The 16,640-nt window shown below is 60.8% G+C and overlaps 1 protein-coding gene across 1 annotated transcript; it reads right to left on the bottom strand.

Annotated features, from left to right (window-relative positions):
• Positions 1 to 113: 113 nt before the first annotated feature.
• Positions 114 to 15,541, bottom strand: MAP2K2 (mitogen-activated protein kinase kinase 2). The gene is made up of 11 exons (XM_068165002.1): positions 15,411 to 15,541; positions 13,651 to 13,861; positions 11,057 to 11,203; positions 10,181 to 10,258; positions 9,363 to 9,414; positions 9,142 to 9,266; positions 6,502 to 6,715; positions 4,800 to 4,864; positions 4,063 to 4,124; positions 3,335 to 3,380; positions 114 to 2,401 (listed from the first exon to the last, which is right to left on the bottom strand). Exons 1-11 carry the CDS (start codon positions 15,494 to 15,496, stop codon positions 2,291 to 2,293), a joined length of 1,197 nt encoding a protein of 398 aa, XP_068021103.1. The 5' UTR covers positions 15,497 to 15,541; the 3' UTR covers positions 114 to 2,290.
• Positions 15,542 to 16,640: the final 1,099 nt, after the last annotated feature.

The following is a 16,640-nucleotide window of genomic DNA, read 5'->3' as shown; positions in this document are numbered from 1 at the left end:
CCTCCGACGTCCCCGGGCGCGATCGGTGCCGTCCAAGGGACAACCTGGCCGGGGAGGACCTGCCAGGGCTCCAAGCTCTGCAGAGCGGTTTAAAGTCACTCGAGGCCACCACCTTTAAATGTAAAGTGTCCTTTATTTGTTTCATCCTTTCCCATGATGAAAATACTGAGTCTGACAACCAAAATAAAACCCAGAAGGAATTGCACCAACAAAATGCTCAAGGTGCTGCTTCTCCTCCCTCCTCCTCCTCCTCCTCCACCCAGCACCAAACCCAACTGAAAGCATCCCAAAGCTTTAGGAGCCATCCACTTCCCCCCTCCCCCCCTTCAATTAACCCTGAGGAGCATCCCCAGGGCTCCAGGGTGGCTTGGCCAGGTAGGAGCTGAGCCAGCAAGCACAGAACCCCTCCACAGGACCCCCCCAGCCTGTGGTGTCCTTCAGGGGCACAGGGCAGCTCCTTTGCTCTTTACCCAGGAAGAACAGGGCAGGAGGATTTGGGGTGCTGTGACGGTGGGACCCCAGTGCTGGCAGAGGGGGCGTCAGCCACCAGCCCAGTGTGACAACAGTCAGCCCCCAAAGGAGGAAAACACACCCCAAATCCAAAAATCATCTCCTCAGGAGGGGGAAGGGCTGGGGGAGGGCAGAGCCCCACATGGGGGGAGCAGAGGAGTCATTTGTGTGGTGGGAAGGGGGGGCCCAGCAGGGAGCTGCCATCCCCACGGCGCTGCTGGGCTGCAGCTGGCAGCTCCACCAGCACAGGGAGGGAGCTCCAGCCACGGTCAGGCCCAGGAGGCCTTTAAAAAGCTTGGGACAAGGCAGATCTGGCCAGGGGGGTTCATCCCCTCCCTGCAATGCTCAGCCTGGGCACCCTGCACCTCCTGAGCACGGGGAGTCAGGGGTTTGGGGAAGGAGCTGAGGGCTCTGCTACAGCCCTGCTGGCCAAGGCCACTTGAGGGGTGGGCAAGAGGCAGCTGGAGAGGGAAAGCCCCAAAGCCTGGAGGGGTCTCACCCCTCCCCAGCTCCTGTGGGTCAAGAAGGGAGACCTCACTCTTGGGCTAGCCTGGCTCTGCCCTTGCCACACTGGTCCCTGGTGGGCAATCAGCTCTGCCAGGAGCTCAGAGGAGGGGAGCCCATGCTCTGCCCTCCCCTCAGCACCCAAAGGTGCCAGCCACGGCTCACAGGGAGCCACAGCCCTGGGGGGGGGGAGGGGCACTCACCCACCCACCTCACAGCTCCCACCCAGCTCCCTCCTGCTGCCAGCAGAGCCTGGCCCAGGCTCAGCCCAGCCAGACCCTTCCCCACACGCAGAGCTGGGGCCAGGAGGGGGCTTGGAAACAACCCTTGGAAAACCCAACCCCCAGAAGCCCCAAATCTCTGCTCTCCTCCAGCCCAGGAGGCAGCTCAGTGCCCTGCTCCTCTCCAGCTCAGCCAGGAAACCACCCCCCCGAGCTGCCTGCCCTGGCAGGGCACTCACCTCCTCCCCAGCCCAGCCCGGGGGGGGGTGGGGGGGAAGGACATTTTTGGGCCCTCCTCGCTGGGGTTTGTCCATTGCTGCCCCCGGGGGGTGGTGGTGGGGGAGGGCCAGATGACAAGCAGGGGGGGAGGTGAAGTGTGAGCTGTGCAGCCCCTGGGGGCCCCACACCTGCCCAGCCTGCACACAAGCAGCACTTCAGCTCTCTGGTGGTTGTTGGCTTTGTTTTGTTGTTGTTGTTCTTTAAACCCAAGTGAACATATTTCAAAACAAACAAAAAACCTCAACCCCTCCCCCCCCCGAAAAAAAAACCAACAACCAACCCAAAACAGCAACAAAAAGAAACAAACCCCATAATAATAATAACAACAACCAAAAAACCCCAACTCCAGCAAAACCAACCCAAACCAAACCCCCAAGCAAACCCCTCCCAGCCCCCCCTCAAAGAAAAGCAAACCAAACCAAACCAAAAACAACAAAAAGAGAGAGAGAGAGAGATCAACATAAGCAGCACCACAGTTCCCAAGTGTCAGAGGAGCTCCCGAGCTGGAGCTGAGGCCCCGGAGCCCCCTCCCCAACCCCTCCAAAGAACCTCAGCCCGGTCCGGCTGGGGCTGGGCCGAGGGAAGCCGCTGCCGGGCGGGGGGGGGGACGCTGCTTTGCCAGGCGAGCTGGGGGGAGGGGAGGGGTGGGGAGGGGACGGGCAGGAGAAGGAAGGAGGGGGAGGGGGAGGAGGAGGACACAGCTCTGTCACCCACGGGAGGGGAGGAAGCGGTGACAGCGGCGGAGGTGCTGACACCAGGCGGCGGCGGCTCGGCGCTCAGACGGCGGCGCGGGTGGGGGTGCTGGGCTGGTGCAGCCGCAGCGTTCGGCACAGCCAGCCGGCGAAATCCACCTCCTCCACCTCGGAGCGCTTGATGAAGGTGTGACTCTGCAAGGGAAGGGGCAGCAGGCTGAGCGGCAGCACCGCACGGTCGTAGAATGGGGGGGGAGAAGGGGGGGCGGAAGGGGGTGGGGGCGGGGGGGGGTAGCTCTGAAGATCGAATCCAAGCCTCCTAAAGCACAGCAGCTTGCCCAGGGTCACCAAGGCCAGGTGGGGCTGGGAGCTCTGCAGGGAAGGGTTCCAGAGCTGGGACAGGGTCTCAGCACCCTGACAGCGAAGAGTTTCCTCCTAGTATCTAATCTACATCTCCCCTTTCGGTTTCAAACCATCCCCCCTCATCCTGTCGCTGCAGTCCCTGATGAAGTCCCTCCCCAGCTCTCCTGCAGCTCCCTTCAAGCACTGCAAGGCCACCAGAAGGTCTCCCTGGAGCCTTCTCTCCTCCAGGCTGACCCAAGCCCAACTCTCTCAGCCTGGCTTCACAGCAGAGGGCTTCCAGCCCTGCCAGCATTACTGTGGCCTCCTCTGGCCCCGCTCCAGCAGGTCCCTGTCTGTGCTGAGGGCTCCAGAGCTGCCCCAGCACTGCAGGGAGGTCTCAGCAGAGGGGCAGAATCCCCTCCCTGCCCCTGCTGCCCACACTGCTGGGGATCAGCCCAGGGCAGGCTGGGGCTGGGCTGGCAGCTCACACTTCTGGGCCCTTTTGGTCCCATGTATCCATATTCATCTGCTCAGGAGGCAAAGGTTTGTGGCAGGCAGCTCTGCAGACACGGAAGAGCAGGGTGGTTCCCATCCCTGGCTCCACACAGCCCAGATACCATCACTGCCTTTGAACCCAAGGTGAGTCACTCCCTCTCCCCGGCTCTCTGTGGCTCCTCTCAAGCTCAGCCTGGGAGTTCCCAGCAGGAGAGGCCTGAGAGGGCCAGGGCAGCACTTTGCAGCCCCTGCTGCCATCCCAGTGCAGAGAACATTGCCCTCCCCACTCACCATCAGCATCTTCAGGTCTGCTCGTTCTGCTGGGTTCTTAATTAAGCTGAAACGAGAAGGAGAAGCAAAACCAACACTGAGACCTCTCTTGGGGCAGGCTGGTTAGCAGGGCTGCAGAGGTCTCCAGCTTCCAGCAGTGGCCTCCTGGCTGCTTCCTCCAGAAGCACAGCAGCAGAGTGGAAATGGCTTCAGCAAGAGTCACCTCCCCCGGCCCAGCTCCCGGGGAGAGCTGCAGGATCTCTTCTGGATGGTGCAGATGAACCACACCCTGCAGATGAGAGCAGGGCCCAGCACTCCAGGGGTGAGTGATCTGTGTCCCATCCAACCTCTGTGACTTACCAGGAGCTGTGCAAGCACCTTCAGGGGGGGTGTGTGTGTGTGACCCCCACCACATCAGAGGGCCCGGGAGTCGCTGGCATGTGCCTGGTGCCAGCCAGGCTGGGGGTGACTCAGCCCCAGCAATCTGCTCCACCATGCCCTGTGCCAGGCTCAGAGTCAGGAGGTGCTGGGACATTGCTAAGTATCACCACACAAATAAACCACTTTTATTCCAGCCCTTCCCCAGGCAGGAGCTCCCTGTGGGCTCACACTGCAGCCAGGGAGAGATCAGAGAGAGCAGGGAGGATGCTGCCTTCCACTGAATGTTCTGGCAGGAGCAGAAGCCTGCAGAGCACTCAGGGAGGAGGACATCCAGGCCTCCCCCTCCAGCCCCAGGGTGAAATCCTTACCATTTATTTACAAACTCCTGGAAATCTTGTGTGAAAACTCCGCTGGGCAGCTTGGGAGGAGGCTGCAGAGAGAAGGAGAAAGGCTTTGTGCATCACTGCCTCAGGAAGCTGCCAGCTACAGGCTCTGCTGAGCTGTGGAAAAGCTGTGCTCTGCAGCTCTCCTCCTCCTCCTCACTGCCCTCCCACCACCAGGGACCTGCTCTCTGCCATTTCTTACCCTGGCTGGCAGCAGACTGCTGCCCCTGCACGATGCTGAATCACTGCCAGGGCTGGGAAACCCAAACTGCAGCATGGCAGCTCTGGATCTGCTCTTGCAAATCCCACCCCTGGCAATGCCTGAGGTGCACAAAGCCACTCCAGAAATGACAACTGGGGCTGCTCAGCCTGGAGAAGAGAAGGCTCCAGGGAGACCTCAGAGCAGCCTTCCAGGAGCTGAAGGGGCTCCAGGAGAGCTGGGCAGGGACTTTTGACAAGGGCTGGGAGTGCCAGGACAAGGGTCAATGGCTTGGAGCTGGGAGAGGGGAGACTGAGACTGGAGGAAGAAATTCTTGCCAGTGAGGGTGGGGGGCACTGGAATGGATTGCTCAGAGTTGTGGACATCTCACCCCTGAAAATGTTCAAGGCCAGGCTGGATGAGGCCTTGAGCAGCCTGTGCTGGTGGGAGGTGTCCCTGCCCACGGCAGGGGGTTGGAGCTGGGGGATCTTGAAGGTCCCAACCCACTCCATGCTTCACCCACCTCATTCACTATATAATCCAGCAGCTCAAAGATGGCCATGGCAGGCCTGCTGTCCATCCCATGACCTGTGTGGGGAAGAGCACAAGACCAGCAGTGAGAGGCTGTGCAGGGACAGCCAGGGGCTTCACCTGGTGTGCACAGCACCAGTGCTGTGGGGCTTTGGCTGGGAGAGGCAGAGGCAACCCACTTGGGAACTGCTTTGTGGTTAAAAATAAAGGTAGCAGGGAAAGGCAGAAGACATCCTGAAATTTCACTGTGCCCAGAGGCCAGACTCCTTCCCTAGCTTGGAGCATTTGGAGAGTACCAGACCATCTGCTGTGGCAGGCTGGCAGCACTTCCAGAGCCTTCTGCTTCCAAGGAAATGGCTCAAGCAGAGCCTCCTTCAAAGCCCCATGCTGGTTTGGTGCTTCCAGCAGAGGTCCCAGCAAAGCCCTTCCCAGAGTTTGAAAGAAACCTGTTGGCAGCAGAGGCAAAGCCTGAGGAGCAACAGGGCTTGAGAGAGAGTCCCTCAAAGCTTGTCCTCCAAGGGGGCCACAGCCTGCACGGTCCCCAGCACCAGCTGCACTGCTGTGTGGCTTGATCCTTCTGGTGGGCCACAGCAGGGTCTGAAGAAGCCAAATCAGCTGAGCTCTTCACAGCCCTAGGAGAGCCCAGCAGGCAACGCTGTTCCCTCACAGCATCCTGAGAGCAAGCTCCACCTCCCCGGGCAGGCCCAGGCTCCTGCCTGCATCCCCCAGGGGCTGCACCCCCCGGGGCAGAGTGGATTTGGGGAAGCATCAAGATGGCACCAAGGTGCCCTGCAGAGGTGGCACTGAGGCACTCCACAGAGGTGGTGTGAGGTGCCCTGCAGAGAAGGCACCAAGGTGTCCCACAGAGGTGGCATGAGGTACCCTGCAGAGAAGGCACCAAGGTGCTCCACAGAGCTCCACAGAGGTGGCACCAAGATGTCCTGCAGAGGAAGCACCAAGGTGTTCCACAGAGGAGGCACCAAGGTGCCCTGCACAGATGGCACCAAGGTGTCCCATGGAGGTGGCACAAGGTGCCCTGCACAGATGGCACCAAGGTGTTCCACAGAGGAGGCACCAAGGTGTTCCACAGAGGAGGCACCAAGGTGCCCTGCAGAGATGGCACCAAGGTGTCCCATGGAGGTGGCACAAGGTGCCCTGCAGAGATGGCACCAAGGTGTTCCACAGAGGAGGCACCAAGGTGTCCCATGGAGGTGGCACAAGGTGCCCTGCACAGATGGCACCAAGGTGTCCCATGGAGGTGGCACAAGGTGCCCTGCACAGATGGCACCAAGGTGTCCCATGGAGGTGGCACCAAGGTGCCCTGCACAGATGGCTCCAAGGTGTCCCATGGAGGTGGCATGAGGTACCCTGCAGAGAAGGCACCAAGGTGCTCCACAGAGCTCCACAGAGGTGGCACCAAGATGCCCTGCAGAGGAAGCACCAAGGTGTCCCATGGAGGTGGCACAAGGTGCCCTGCACAGATGGCACCAAGGTGTCCCATGGAGGTGGCACAAGGTGCCCCGCAGAGGTGGCAGCCAGGCGCCCCGCAGAGGAGGGCCTGCCCGGAAGCACTCAGCTCCCCGCCACAAGCTGGTCCAAAGGCAGCCTTGGGCTCCCCCAGGCACAGCAAAGAGAAGCCCCCAGCCCCTTCTCCCCCAGCTCCGTGCCTCGTGTGCACCGCGCACAGCCCCTACCGCTGATGGGGCGGCCTGGGGGCCTGGCCCGCGGCGAGATGCTGGGAGGCTCTCCCTCGGCCCCGTCCACCACAGGACGGCCAAATATTGCTTCCAGTTCCTTGGAGTCTGGCGGGGGGATTGGATACCTTCCGATTGACAGCTCCACCAGGGACAGCCCCATGCTCCAGATGTCCGACTGCACCGAGTAGTGGGTGCCCTGCAACCGCTCGGGCTGGAAGGGAAGAGCAGAGGCGCGGGGGGAGGTCAGCGGCGGCACAGCAGGGCCCGGGGCAGGCTGCCCAGGGGCCCGCAGCGGCTCTGCGGGGAGCAAAGGCTGAGCCCTGGGGCTGAGAGCCTGCAGAAGAGCAGCCCCAGAGGGCAGCTGAGCAATGCTCAGCAGGAGATAAAGGCTGGGAGGCAAGAGGTTGGAGCCAGGCTCTTGCAGTGGTGCCCAGGGACAGGACAAGAGACACAAACTGGCACCCAGGAGGTTCCATCTGAGCAGGAGGAGAAAGCTGTTTGGTGTGAGGCTGCTGGAGGCCTGCAGCAGGCTGCCCAGAGAGGTTGTGGAGTCTCCTTCTCTGCAGAGCTTCCAATCCCCCCTGGGCACTGTGCTGCTGGGCAAGCTGCTGTGGGAGCCCTGCTGGAGCAGGGGGGTTGGCCTGGGTGAGTTCCAGAGGTCCCTTCCCACCCCTCCCTGCTGGGATTCTGCAGTAAGTATCACACAGGGAAATGAAACAGATGAGACTCAATATCCTGCTCAGCTCTCCACACCTCCAGGGAAAAGACTGTCCCAGAGTGGTCACAGATCCATAGAACAGGTTGGGTTGGAAGGGACCTTCAAGAGCATCCAGTTCCAACCCCCTGCCATGGGCAGGGACAGCTCCACCAGCACAGCTTGCTCCAGGCCTCACCCAGCCTGGCCTTGAACACCTCCAGGGGGGAGGCAGCCACAGCCTCCCTGGGCAGCCTGTGCCAGTGCCTCCCCACCCTCACTCTCAAGCATCTCTTCCTCACCTCCAGTCTCAATCTGCCCTCCAGGAGCTCCACTCCATGCCCTGCCCACAAGGGATGCAGCAGGCAGCTCCTGGGAAGCCCTGGGATGCAGCAGAGCCAACAGCTACAGCTGGGCAGCACTCAGGGCAGCCAGCAGGGCTCTCTCTCTGCTCAGATCTAATGAGCTCCAGTTATTAACAATTTATTAGTTGGGTGGGTGTTTTTTTTCCCCCCTCCCTGCTCACTGCTGTTCATCCCCCAGAGGAACACTGAGGAGCAGAGAGAAAACCAAACCCAACCCAAACCTTCTGCAGGCTCTCAGCATCGAAAGAAACATTAAAAATAAACCCCCCCCCCCATGCAAGTCATCCTCACTGGCAGCTGCAGGGAGCCAGGGGCTGGGCACACAGGAGCTGCCACTTTTAAATAGCCCCTGTCTAACTATAACTGTGCTTGGGTAACCATTCCCAAAATATGAGAGCAGCTCAGCCCAGACCTGGGCTCTGACAACCTCCTGCCTGGCCCCAGCCACACAGGCACTGAGCACAAGACCCCCACCCACCCTCAAGGCAGGGACCTGGGGTCAGGGAGCCAGGCAGGAGGCAACTTTCTGCTGGTGGACAGCACACCATCTGCAGCTGAGCCCAGGCTGGTGAGGAGCCTCCTTCAAAGCAGAAGCAGAATCAGCTCCTCCTGCAGGTGACTCATGTTGGCTGGCTCCAGTTTGGCTTTCAGTTCCCATTAGCCTCCACTGAACTGGTTTCTGTCAGCCAGAGCAACACAGGAGGTGCACCAGCATCTGAAGGGGGCCCACAGGAAGGCTGGAGAGGGACTGTGTAGAAGGGCTTCTAGTACCAGGAGCAGCGGTTTGGAAGTGGAGCAGGGCAGGTTTAGGTTGGACATCAGGAGGAAGCTCTGCACAGGGAGGCTGGGGAGACCCTGGCACAGGCTGCCCAGGGAGGTGGTGGAGGCTCCATCCTTGCAGACATTCAAGGCCAAACCTGATGTGGCCCTGGCAGCCTGCTCTGGCTGGAGGTGTCCAAGCCCCTGCAGGGACAAGATGACCTTTGAAGGGCCCTTCTAACCCAATGCATTCTGTGACTGTGTCCCCTCACACTCAGTTTCATGGACAGGAAGTGAGAGCCTGGCACAGGCTGCCCAGGGAGGTGGTGGAAGCCTCAGCCCTGGAGGTGTTTGCAGCCAGGCTGGATGTGGCTGTGAGCAACCTGCTGTGGTGTGAGGTGTCCCTGCCCATGGCTGAGCCTTGAGGTCCCTTCCAACCCTAACAGTTCTGTGGCTCTGTGTTTCTGAGCCCACAAACTGTCACCAAAACAAACCATGGAACTCTCTGCAGGATCCAGAACACCTTTCCCTGCCAGTCTCTGCACTGCCACCTGCACCACTGCCAGCTGAGCACAGGCTGGAGCTGACAGCTCAGCAGCTCCTCAGGAGGACATGGAGCTGTCTGCTGCTCTGGCACTGCACAGTGCTTGGAGCACTGAGCTCACCCCCTAGGTGAGCCAGGAACAGGGTGGGGGGAGGATTTGATGAGGAGGGAAACACCCAGCAGCACCACAGGTCAGGCACCAGACACTGACCCTGGAGGAGCAGGGAGGAGGCCAAGCTGCAGAGGAGAGCTGGCAGAAGGCAAAGGCAACTTACAGACATGTAGGACCGAGTGCCCACGAAGGAGTTTGCCATGGAGTCAATGAGCTGCCCACTGACCCCAAAGTCACAGAGCTTGATCTCTCCCCTGGAGTTCACCAGGATGTTGGAGGGCTTCACATCTGCCAACAGCAAGAGAGAAGAGCATCAAGCACGGCTCTGGGTGAAGCACAGGGCCCTGGTGCTGCAGGCAGCTATTTTTAGGTTCCTCCTCTCACCTCTGTGCATGATTTGGTGCTTCTCCCTCAGATATGCCAAGCCTCTCAGAACCTAGAGGGAAACCAAAGGCAGGATGAGATCAGAGCTGGGCAGGGAAGTGCTTCCCCTTCAGCAGGGCACACTGCATAAACTCGGGGTGCTGCCAGGCTGCAGCTTGCTGAGGGAATCCATCTGTGGCCTCCACATGCTTCAGGGGCTGCAGTTTATCACCAAGTCAGTCACAGATCTGGGGGCTGCTGCCTGAAAAAGCTGCTCCTCAGTCTGCCCCAGGAGAAGTCAACACCAGCCAGTGCACCACAAAGGCTGGGAGCTATGGAGAGCTCTGGAATATATTCCTCTGGCTCTCCATAACTCCCAGGAAGGAGGCTGGAGCCAGGTGGGGGTTGGACTCTGCTCCCTAGCAGCAGGTTGTAGGTTGAGACAAAACAGCCTCAAGCTGCCCCAGGAGAGGTTTAGGTAGGACAGCAGAAGAAACTTCTTCACTGAAAGGGTTCTCAAAGCCTGGCCCAGGCTGCCCAGGGAGGTGGCTGAATCCCCAGCCCTGGGGGTGGTGAAAAGCTGCAGAGCTGTGGTGCTGAGGGCCATGGTTCAGCCCCAGCCTTGGTGCAGTTAGAGAACAGCTGGACTGGCTCATCTGAGAGGTCTTTCCTAACCCAAATGGTTCTGTGTTCCCCCTCCCCTCTGGCACACAGCACTGCCTCTTGCCCCAGGTCAGGAGAGGAAAGGGCATGAGGGGAATGAAGAAGCTTCCCAAGGCCACACAGCTGCTTCCCAGACCACAGCCAGCAAAGCCTGGCTGGGGGCTGCCACAACTCACCGCTATGCTGACCTTCCCCAGGATCTCCTCAGGAATCCTTTTGGCTTCTTTCAACACCTGGTCCAAAGAGCCACCATCCTAAACCAAAGAACAGCCAAGTGACCACCTTGCTGATGCCCAGCAGGGAAAGGGAGCAGGGAGGACGAGGTTGGACTCCAGGAGAAAGCTCTTCCCAGTGTGGGTGGTGAGACACTGGGACTGGTTTCCCAGAGACGTGGTTGAGGCCCCAGCCCTGGAGGCATTCAAGGCCAAACTTGATGGAGCCCTGGGCATCCTGATCTAGCTGGAGATGTCCCTGCTGACTGCAGGGGGGGTGGACAAGATGAGCTATGAGGCTCCCTCCCAACCTGCTGCGTTCTGCGAGCAGCACAGAGCTCAGCTACCTGCAGTGACTCAGTGCTGAGCAAACTCCTTGTACAGCTCAAAAAGAAATTGGTATCTGCTGATCAGAGCTGAAGCTTCTCACTGGAAATTGTTTCCCTGCTATCTTCTATCAGCTCTGCTTCTGGCTACTTGTTCTTAGCTTCCTCTCCAGCAGTGGTGAAGGCCAAGCTGATGCAGTCAGTGCTGATGCAGAGCAGTGACAACGCTCCGGTCGCCAGCGGACAGCGCCGGCCCTGCTCCACAGCCAGCTCTGGAGACTTCCTGGGTTTGCAACATTTCTGTTTGGCCAACCCCCAAACCTCTGCTGCCACTTCCCAAAAAGTCTGTCCTGTGGCATTCTGCAGCCTTCACAGCAGCCTTGTGGCTCCCACCAGGAGCGCTGCAGCCAGAGCCTGGAGCCACGGTGGCTGCAGCCCCCCGCAGCAAGCTTCAGCCCCAGCTTCAAGTCTCAGGGGGATGTGACTGAGCTTGCAGAGGGAGGAGGGGACTCACCATGTGCTCCATGCAAATGGAGATCTCTCCATCACTGTAGAAGGCTCCATAGAAGCCCACAATGTAGGGGGAATTGCACTCGTGCAGCACCTGCAGCTCCCGGATGATCTGGTTCCTGATGGCTGGTTTGATTTCCAAGTGAATCAGCTGCCAAGAAAGGGAGAAAACCAAACAGCCAAGCTTTAACACCCGGGGAAAAAAGGACAGGAGGCATGGGAGGCTTCCAGAGCAATGCCCAGCACAGATCCAAGCTGGGCAGAGAACAGACAGGGAGCAGTGCTGAGGAGAAGGACTTGGGAGAAGGTCAACATGAGCTGGAAGCATGAGCTCCAGCCCAGCCCCAGCCCCAGCCCAGCCAGGGACCTGCTGGAGCAGGGCCAGAGGAGGCCACAGCAATGCTGGGAGGGCTGGAAGCCTTCTGCTGCAAGGCCAGGCTGAGAGAGGTGGGGCTGTTCAGCCAGGAGAAGAGAAGGCTCCAAGGAAACCTTAGAGCAGCCTCCCAGTACCTGAGAGGGGATAGAGGAGAGCTGGGGAGGCCTGGACAGGATGTCAGGAGTGACAGGATGAGGGAAAATGGCTTCAGAGTGGAAGAGGCTGGATTTACATGAGACATTAGGAAGAAATTCTTTTCAGTGAGGGTGGGGAGACACTGGAACAGGCTGCCCAGGGAGGCTGTGGCTGCCTCCTGCCTGGAGGTGCTCAGGGCCAGGCTGGATGAGGCCTTGAGCAACCTGAGCTGGTGGGAGGTGTCCCTGCCCATGGCAGGGGGTTGGAACTGGCTGATCTTGAAGGTCCCTTCCAGCCCAACCCATTCTGTGATTCTGAGAGCAAGTCCTGAGTGCTGGAGAGCAACAAAGTCTTCAAGGGAAGCTCCCTTCTGGCACAGCCTTTGTACCACCTGCAGACGAATGTGAAGGGTAAGGGGAGAGGCAGAGCCCTGTGCAGCTGCTGGCCACGTGGAGCTCACACAGGACAGGGCAGAAAGACAGGTCAGGAGTTTGCTGCAGATCTGACTCAGCAGCTGGGAACATCTTCCCAAGCTGTGGGAGGTGCTGGCAGAGGAGGGGCTCAGGTAGCAAGGAAACCACAGAAAGTAAAACGAATCCATGAAGGCTGTGCAGGTGAGGGAGCAGCTGCAGCTTCACCCCCTGGGCTCCCCAGAGGCTCTTCACAAGCAGCCAGAGGGCAGGAGATAAGTGGCAGGGCAGAAGAGAGAGCTGCCCTTGCCATAAGCCCCAGGACAGCCCAGCCCCAGGGGGCTTTGTCCTTCCCACAGGGCTCTGCAGGGCAGGGGGCAGCAGCCTGCCCTCACTGAATGTGGAGCTTCCAACAACCTCACAACCACCCAGTGACAGCCAACACCCTGGAAGGCTCCAAGAGCTCCCTGCCCAGGGCAGGGGGTTGGAACTGGATGATCTTGAAGGTCCCTTCCAACCCATTCTGTGATTCTAAGGGAGGAAGGCCTGAGTGCTGGAAAGCAACAAAGCCTGCAAGGGAAGTGTGAAGCCTCCTAGGGCAGTGGAGTTGCTCCTGGAGACCCACAGAAGCATCCCAAGAGAAGGTGAGAGTAGAGACTTGGAAGCAGTCCCACAGCTGAGCAGCTGTGCTGCTCCCTGAGCACTGAGAGCTCTCTTCCAACAGGCAGATGAAGCATCTGCTGGGGCCTAGAGCAGAAGAGGTGCTGAGGGACATGGCTGAGTACCAGACCTGGCAGCTAGGCAGTGCTGGGCTGGATGACCTTACAGATCTTTTCCAACCAAACTGATTCTCTGATGCCATGTGGCCCAGAAACACAGCTGAGAGGAACCCCCCTCATGGCCACCTGGGACTCCCCTGGGGATTGGTTAAGAGGGTGGCAAGGAACATGCACCACAGCCACCCCTGCACCTGCCAACTCCAGTCCTTGTTAGCCACAACCCAGGGCTCTGCAGAGATCTGCTTCCCACTGCTTCTGCCCAGTTCAGCTGAGTTCATCACAACCAGCTTCACTGGAAAAAAACCCTCCAGTCCCCAGGGAGGAGTCACAGAGAGCAGAGCCTCACCCAGGGGAGGACCCAGAGACAGGCAGAGCAGCTCTGAGATGAGCACAAGAAAACAGCACAGCAGACCTGTTGGAGCAGGGCCAGAGGAGGCCACAGCAGCGCTGGCAGCCCTCTGCTGAGCTGGGGCTCAGTCTGGAGATGAGAAGGCTCCAGGGGGGCCTTCTGGTGGCCTTGCAGTGCTTGAAGGGGCTGAGCAGAAAGCTGGGGACAGGCTTTTGAGCAGGGCCTGTTGGGACAGGACAGGGGCTGATGATTTGAAACAACAAGAGGGAGATTTAGACCTCATGCAGGGAAGAAATTGTTTCCCCTGAGGGTGGTGAGACCCTGGCCCAGGTTGTCCAAGGAGGTGGGAGCTGCCTCATCCCAGGTCAGGTTGTCTGGGGCTCTGAGCAGCCTGCTCTGCTTGCAGATGTGCCTGGTGACTGCAGGGGACTTGGACTGGATGACCTTTAAAGGCCCAACCCAAACCTGTCTACCAAGTGGGAGGCCAGGGTGAGTGCTGGGCACCCCAGCAGGGCCCCACAGCCTCCTGCCCCCCCTGCCCCCAGGTACCTTCCGTGCCATAACGAGCCCCGAGGGTTTGTGCTGCACTTTGGTGACCACACCACCATTGCCAGCTCCCAGTTCAGAGATCCTCTCAAAGTCATCATCCTTCAGCTCTCCCACTTTGGCTTTCTGCGTGAGGAAGGCCTCCAGGCGCTTCTTCTGCTGCTCATCCAGCTCCAGCTCCTCAAGCTTCTTCTGCAGGTCCACCAAGTTGGCTCTGGAGAGGGGAGGAGAGGTCAGGAGAGTCTGAGGGCAGTGCCAGAGGGATTGGGGCTTCTGGGGGGGAAATCTTAGAATCAACCAGGTTGGAAAAGAGCTCAGAGCTCATCAGGTCCAACCTGTCCCCCAACACCTCCTGACAACTAAGCCATGGCTCCAAGTGCCACATCCAAGCCTTTGTTGAGCACCTCCAGGGATGGGGACTCCACCATGGAGGGAAGTAACTGAAACTCCTCCTCTGACAGGGGCTCAGCCCCTGAAAGAGCAAAGCTCTGGAGAGGGGCAGGGCTCAGGCTGCCAGGCAGGGTCACAGAGAGCTGTGGTGCAGTACCTGCCCACCAAGCACATCCCCTCTGGAGTGGAGCTTCAGTGCAGTCAGCTGCTTTGGGACAGCCAAGGAGGAAGGGAACAAACTTCAGCCCTTAAAGAGGCAGCAGCCTCTCCCTCCATGGGAATCAGTAGGGGTCAGGAGGGACCTCCAGAGCTCATCGAGTCCAACCCCCCTGCCAGGCTTGGGTTTCACTGTGAAACATGAGAGGGACTTCCCATGGTGTCCAGCAGCCCCCTGCTCCCTGACACCCCCAGAGCACAAAGGGGAGTCTGTGCTGCCCCAGCACCTGCTGCTGAGCTCTCACTGCCCACCAGGGACCAGCTGCTCTCTCCCATGTGCTGCCCACCCTCTTATGCCCCCCTCCAACACCTACAGCGATGCTCTGGGTAGGTGTCACCCCACTCCTTCCAGCCTGCACCCCCATGCAATGCTCTGCCCACGCCTGGCACTGCCCATGCCACCCTCATGATCTGACAGATCTTTCCCAGCCTTTCTGATCCTGTGCTTACTGCCCCATAACCCTTGCCCCCCAAGCCGCAGCCTGTGCCCCCAGGCCTGATCCCCACAGGCTCTAGTCCTCAGCTGCCCCCAGATCCTGTCCCCAGCCTCTTGGCCTTCTCTGCCACCCCCTCAGCAAACCTGGGGATCAGACCAGCCTCCACCCCTGCCCCAGCCCCTCGAGCCCCCCCCAAGCTCCAGCTCTCCAGTCCTTCACCTCCCTCATGCTCGCCCCAGCCCGTCCTGCCCCTCTCCTGCCCCTCTCCTGCCCCTCTCCTGCCCGGCCTCGCTCCCCAGGCCCCGCGTTCGGCCTGTCCCCACCCCACGCCTTCCAGGCCCCCCGGCCGCAGCCTGTCCCGGCTCCCACAGGCCTATTCCTGCCTCCCTCCCCAGCCCCCCCACGCCCCATGCGGCCCCCAGCCCCGTGCCCAGCCTGCCCCAGCTTCCCCACACCTGCTCTGCCCCCCAGGCCTGTCCCAGCCCCCCCATGCCCGGGGCCCCCAGGTCCCCGCCGCAGCCCCTCCGGAGGCTGTGCCGCTCCAGGCCTGGCTCCCACTCCCGGCCCGGTGCTCCCCCGCGTCCGACAGCGCTCCCGGCCCGGCAGGGGCCCGGGCCCCCGGGCGGGGGCTGCTCCGCACCCGGGCACGGCTCCCCTCCCCCGGGCCCGGCTGCCCCGCTCGCGGCTCGGGCCGGGCGGTCCCCGCCGCCACTCACTCACTCTGCGGAGCCGTCGGGGCTCGGCCCCTCGGCCGCGCTGGGGGCGATGTTGAGGGCGGGCAGCACCGGCTTCCTCTTGGCCGGCATGGCCGGGCCGGGCCGCGCCTGCGGGGCCTAGCGGGGGCGCGGCCGCGCGCCCGGGGGAGAGGGGGCGGGGCGTGCCGGGGGCGCGGCCGCGCGGCGCAGGGACGCGCGTAAGGGGCGGGGCCAAGGGGCAGGGGGCGGTGACGAACGAAGGGGAGGGGCGGTGGAGGCATCGCGAGGGCTCGCTGAGGGGAGGGGCCAGGAGGGGTGGGAGGGGCCAGGCGCGGGGCGGGGCTGTGCTGGGGCTGCCGCCGCCGGTAGCCTTGGTGCCGGTTAGCGCCGTGGTGCTTAGCAGGAGTCTCCCCCAGTCCCTGCTCGTTCTGCCCCTAGGACACTCTAGGCCCTAAGGAAGCAGAGCACTTAGCGGCCCCCGGGGGAACATGGAGCTGGGCAGGGCGGTGGGTCGGTGCCCTTTGGGTGGGTGCCCTTTGGGTGGGTGCCCTTTGAAGGGGTGCCCTTTGCTCGGTTCCTTGGGCTCCCATCGCCAAGACGGGGCCATAAAGCAGGGAGCTGCCATCCTTGTCCCCACCCGGTCAGAGGGCAATAACGGGGCACAGCCTTGTCCCTGTGTCACACTGCGGGCATACGTGGCATTACTCACCCGACCCCTCCCTGAGTGAAAGTGATCCTGAGGGATCCTGCGGGATCTGGTGGGGAGGGTGACATGGGTGATGTGCATTGGGTGATATCATCAGCTCAGGGTGATGTAGAGAATGAATCTCTGAATCCCAGCGTGGTGAGGGTTGGAAGGGACCTTTGGAGATCATCCAGTCCAATCCCCCTGCTCCAGCAGGGCTCCCACAGCAGCCTGCCCAGCAGCACAATGCCCAGGGGGGGTTGGAAGTTCTGCAGAGGAGGAGACTCCACAACCTCTCTGGGCAGCCTGCTGCAGGCCTCCAGCACCATCACACCAAAGAAGGTTCTCCTTCTATTCTGGTGGATTCTCCTGGGTTCCAGTTTGTGCCCCTTGCTCCTTGTCCTGTCCCTGGGCACCACTGACAAGAGCCTGGCCCCAGCCTCTTTCCTGCCTACAGCTCCTTTAGCTCTTGCTAAGCATTGCTCAGCTGCCCTCTGGGGCTGCTCTTCTCCAGGTTCAACAGCCCCAGGGCTCTCAGCCTTTGCTCCTCACAGAGATGCTCCAGGCCCC

This window comes from Melanerpes formicivorus, unplaced genomic scaffold, assembly GCF_026170545.1.
Source record: "Melanerpes formicivorus ecotype bairdi unplaced genomic scaffold, bMelFor1.0.p_v2 SCAF_83, whole genome shotgun sequence".
Taxonomy (NCBI): Eukaryota; Metazoa; Chordata; class Aves; order Piciformes; family Picidae; genus Melanerpes; species Melanerpes formicivorus.
The sequence above is the reverse complement of the archived record's forward strand: the minus strand, read 5'-3'. Positions and strand labels throughout refer to the sequence as shown.

What these genes read in the sequence shown, in the direction of transcription:
- MAP2K2 (XM_068165002.1), bottom strand. Translation starts at nt 15,496, where the DNA reads ATGCCGGCCAAGAGGAAGCCGGTGCTGCCCGCCCTCAACATCGCCCCC. An exon ending in GCACCAAATCATGCACAGAG is followed by an intron (nt 9,267 to 9,362) that starts GTGAGAGGAGGA and finishes TGCTGTTGGCAG; the next exon opens with ATGTGAAGCCCTCCAACATC. An exon ending in CAGACCTGAAGATGCTGATG is followed by an intron (nt 2,402 to 3,334) that starts GTGAGTGGGGAG and finishes CTTCCCTTGCAG; the next exon opens with AGTCACACCTTCATCAAGCG.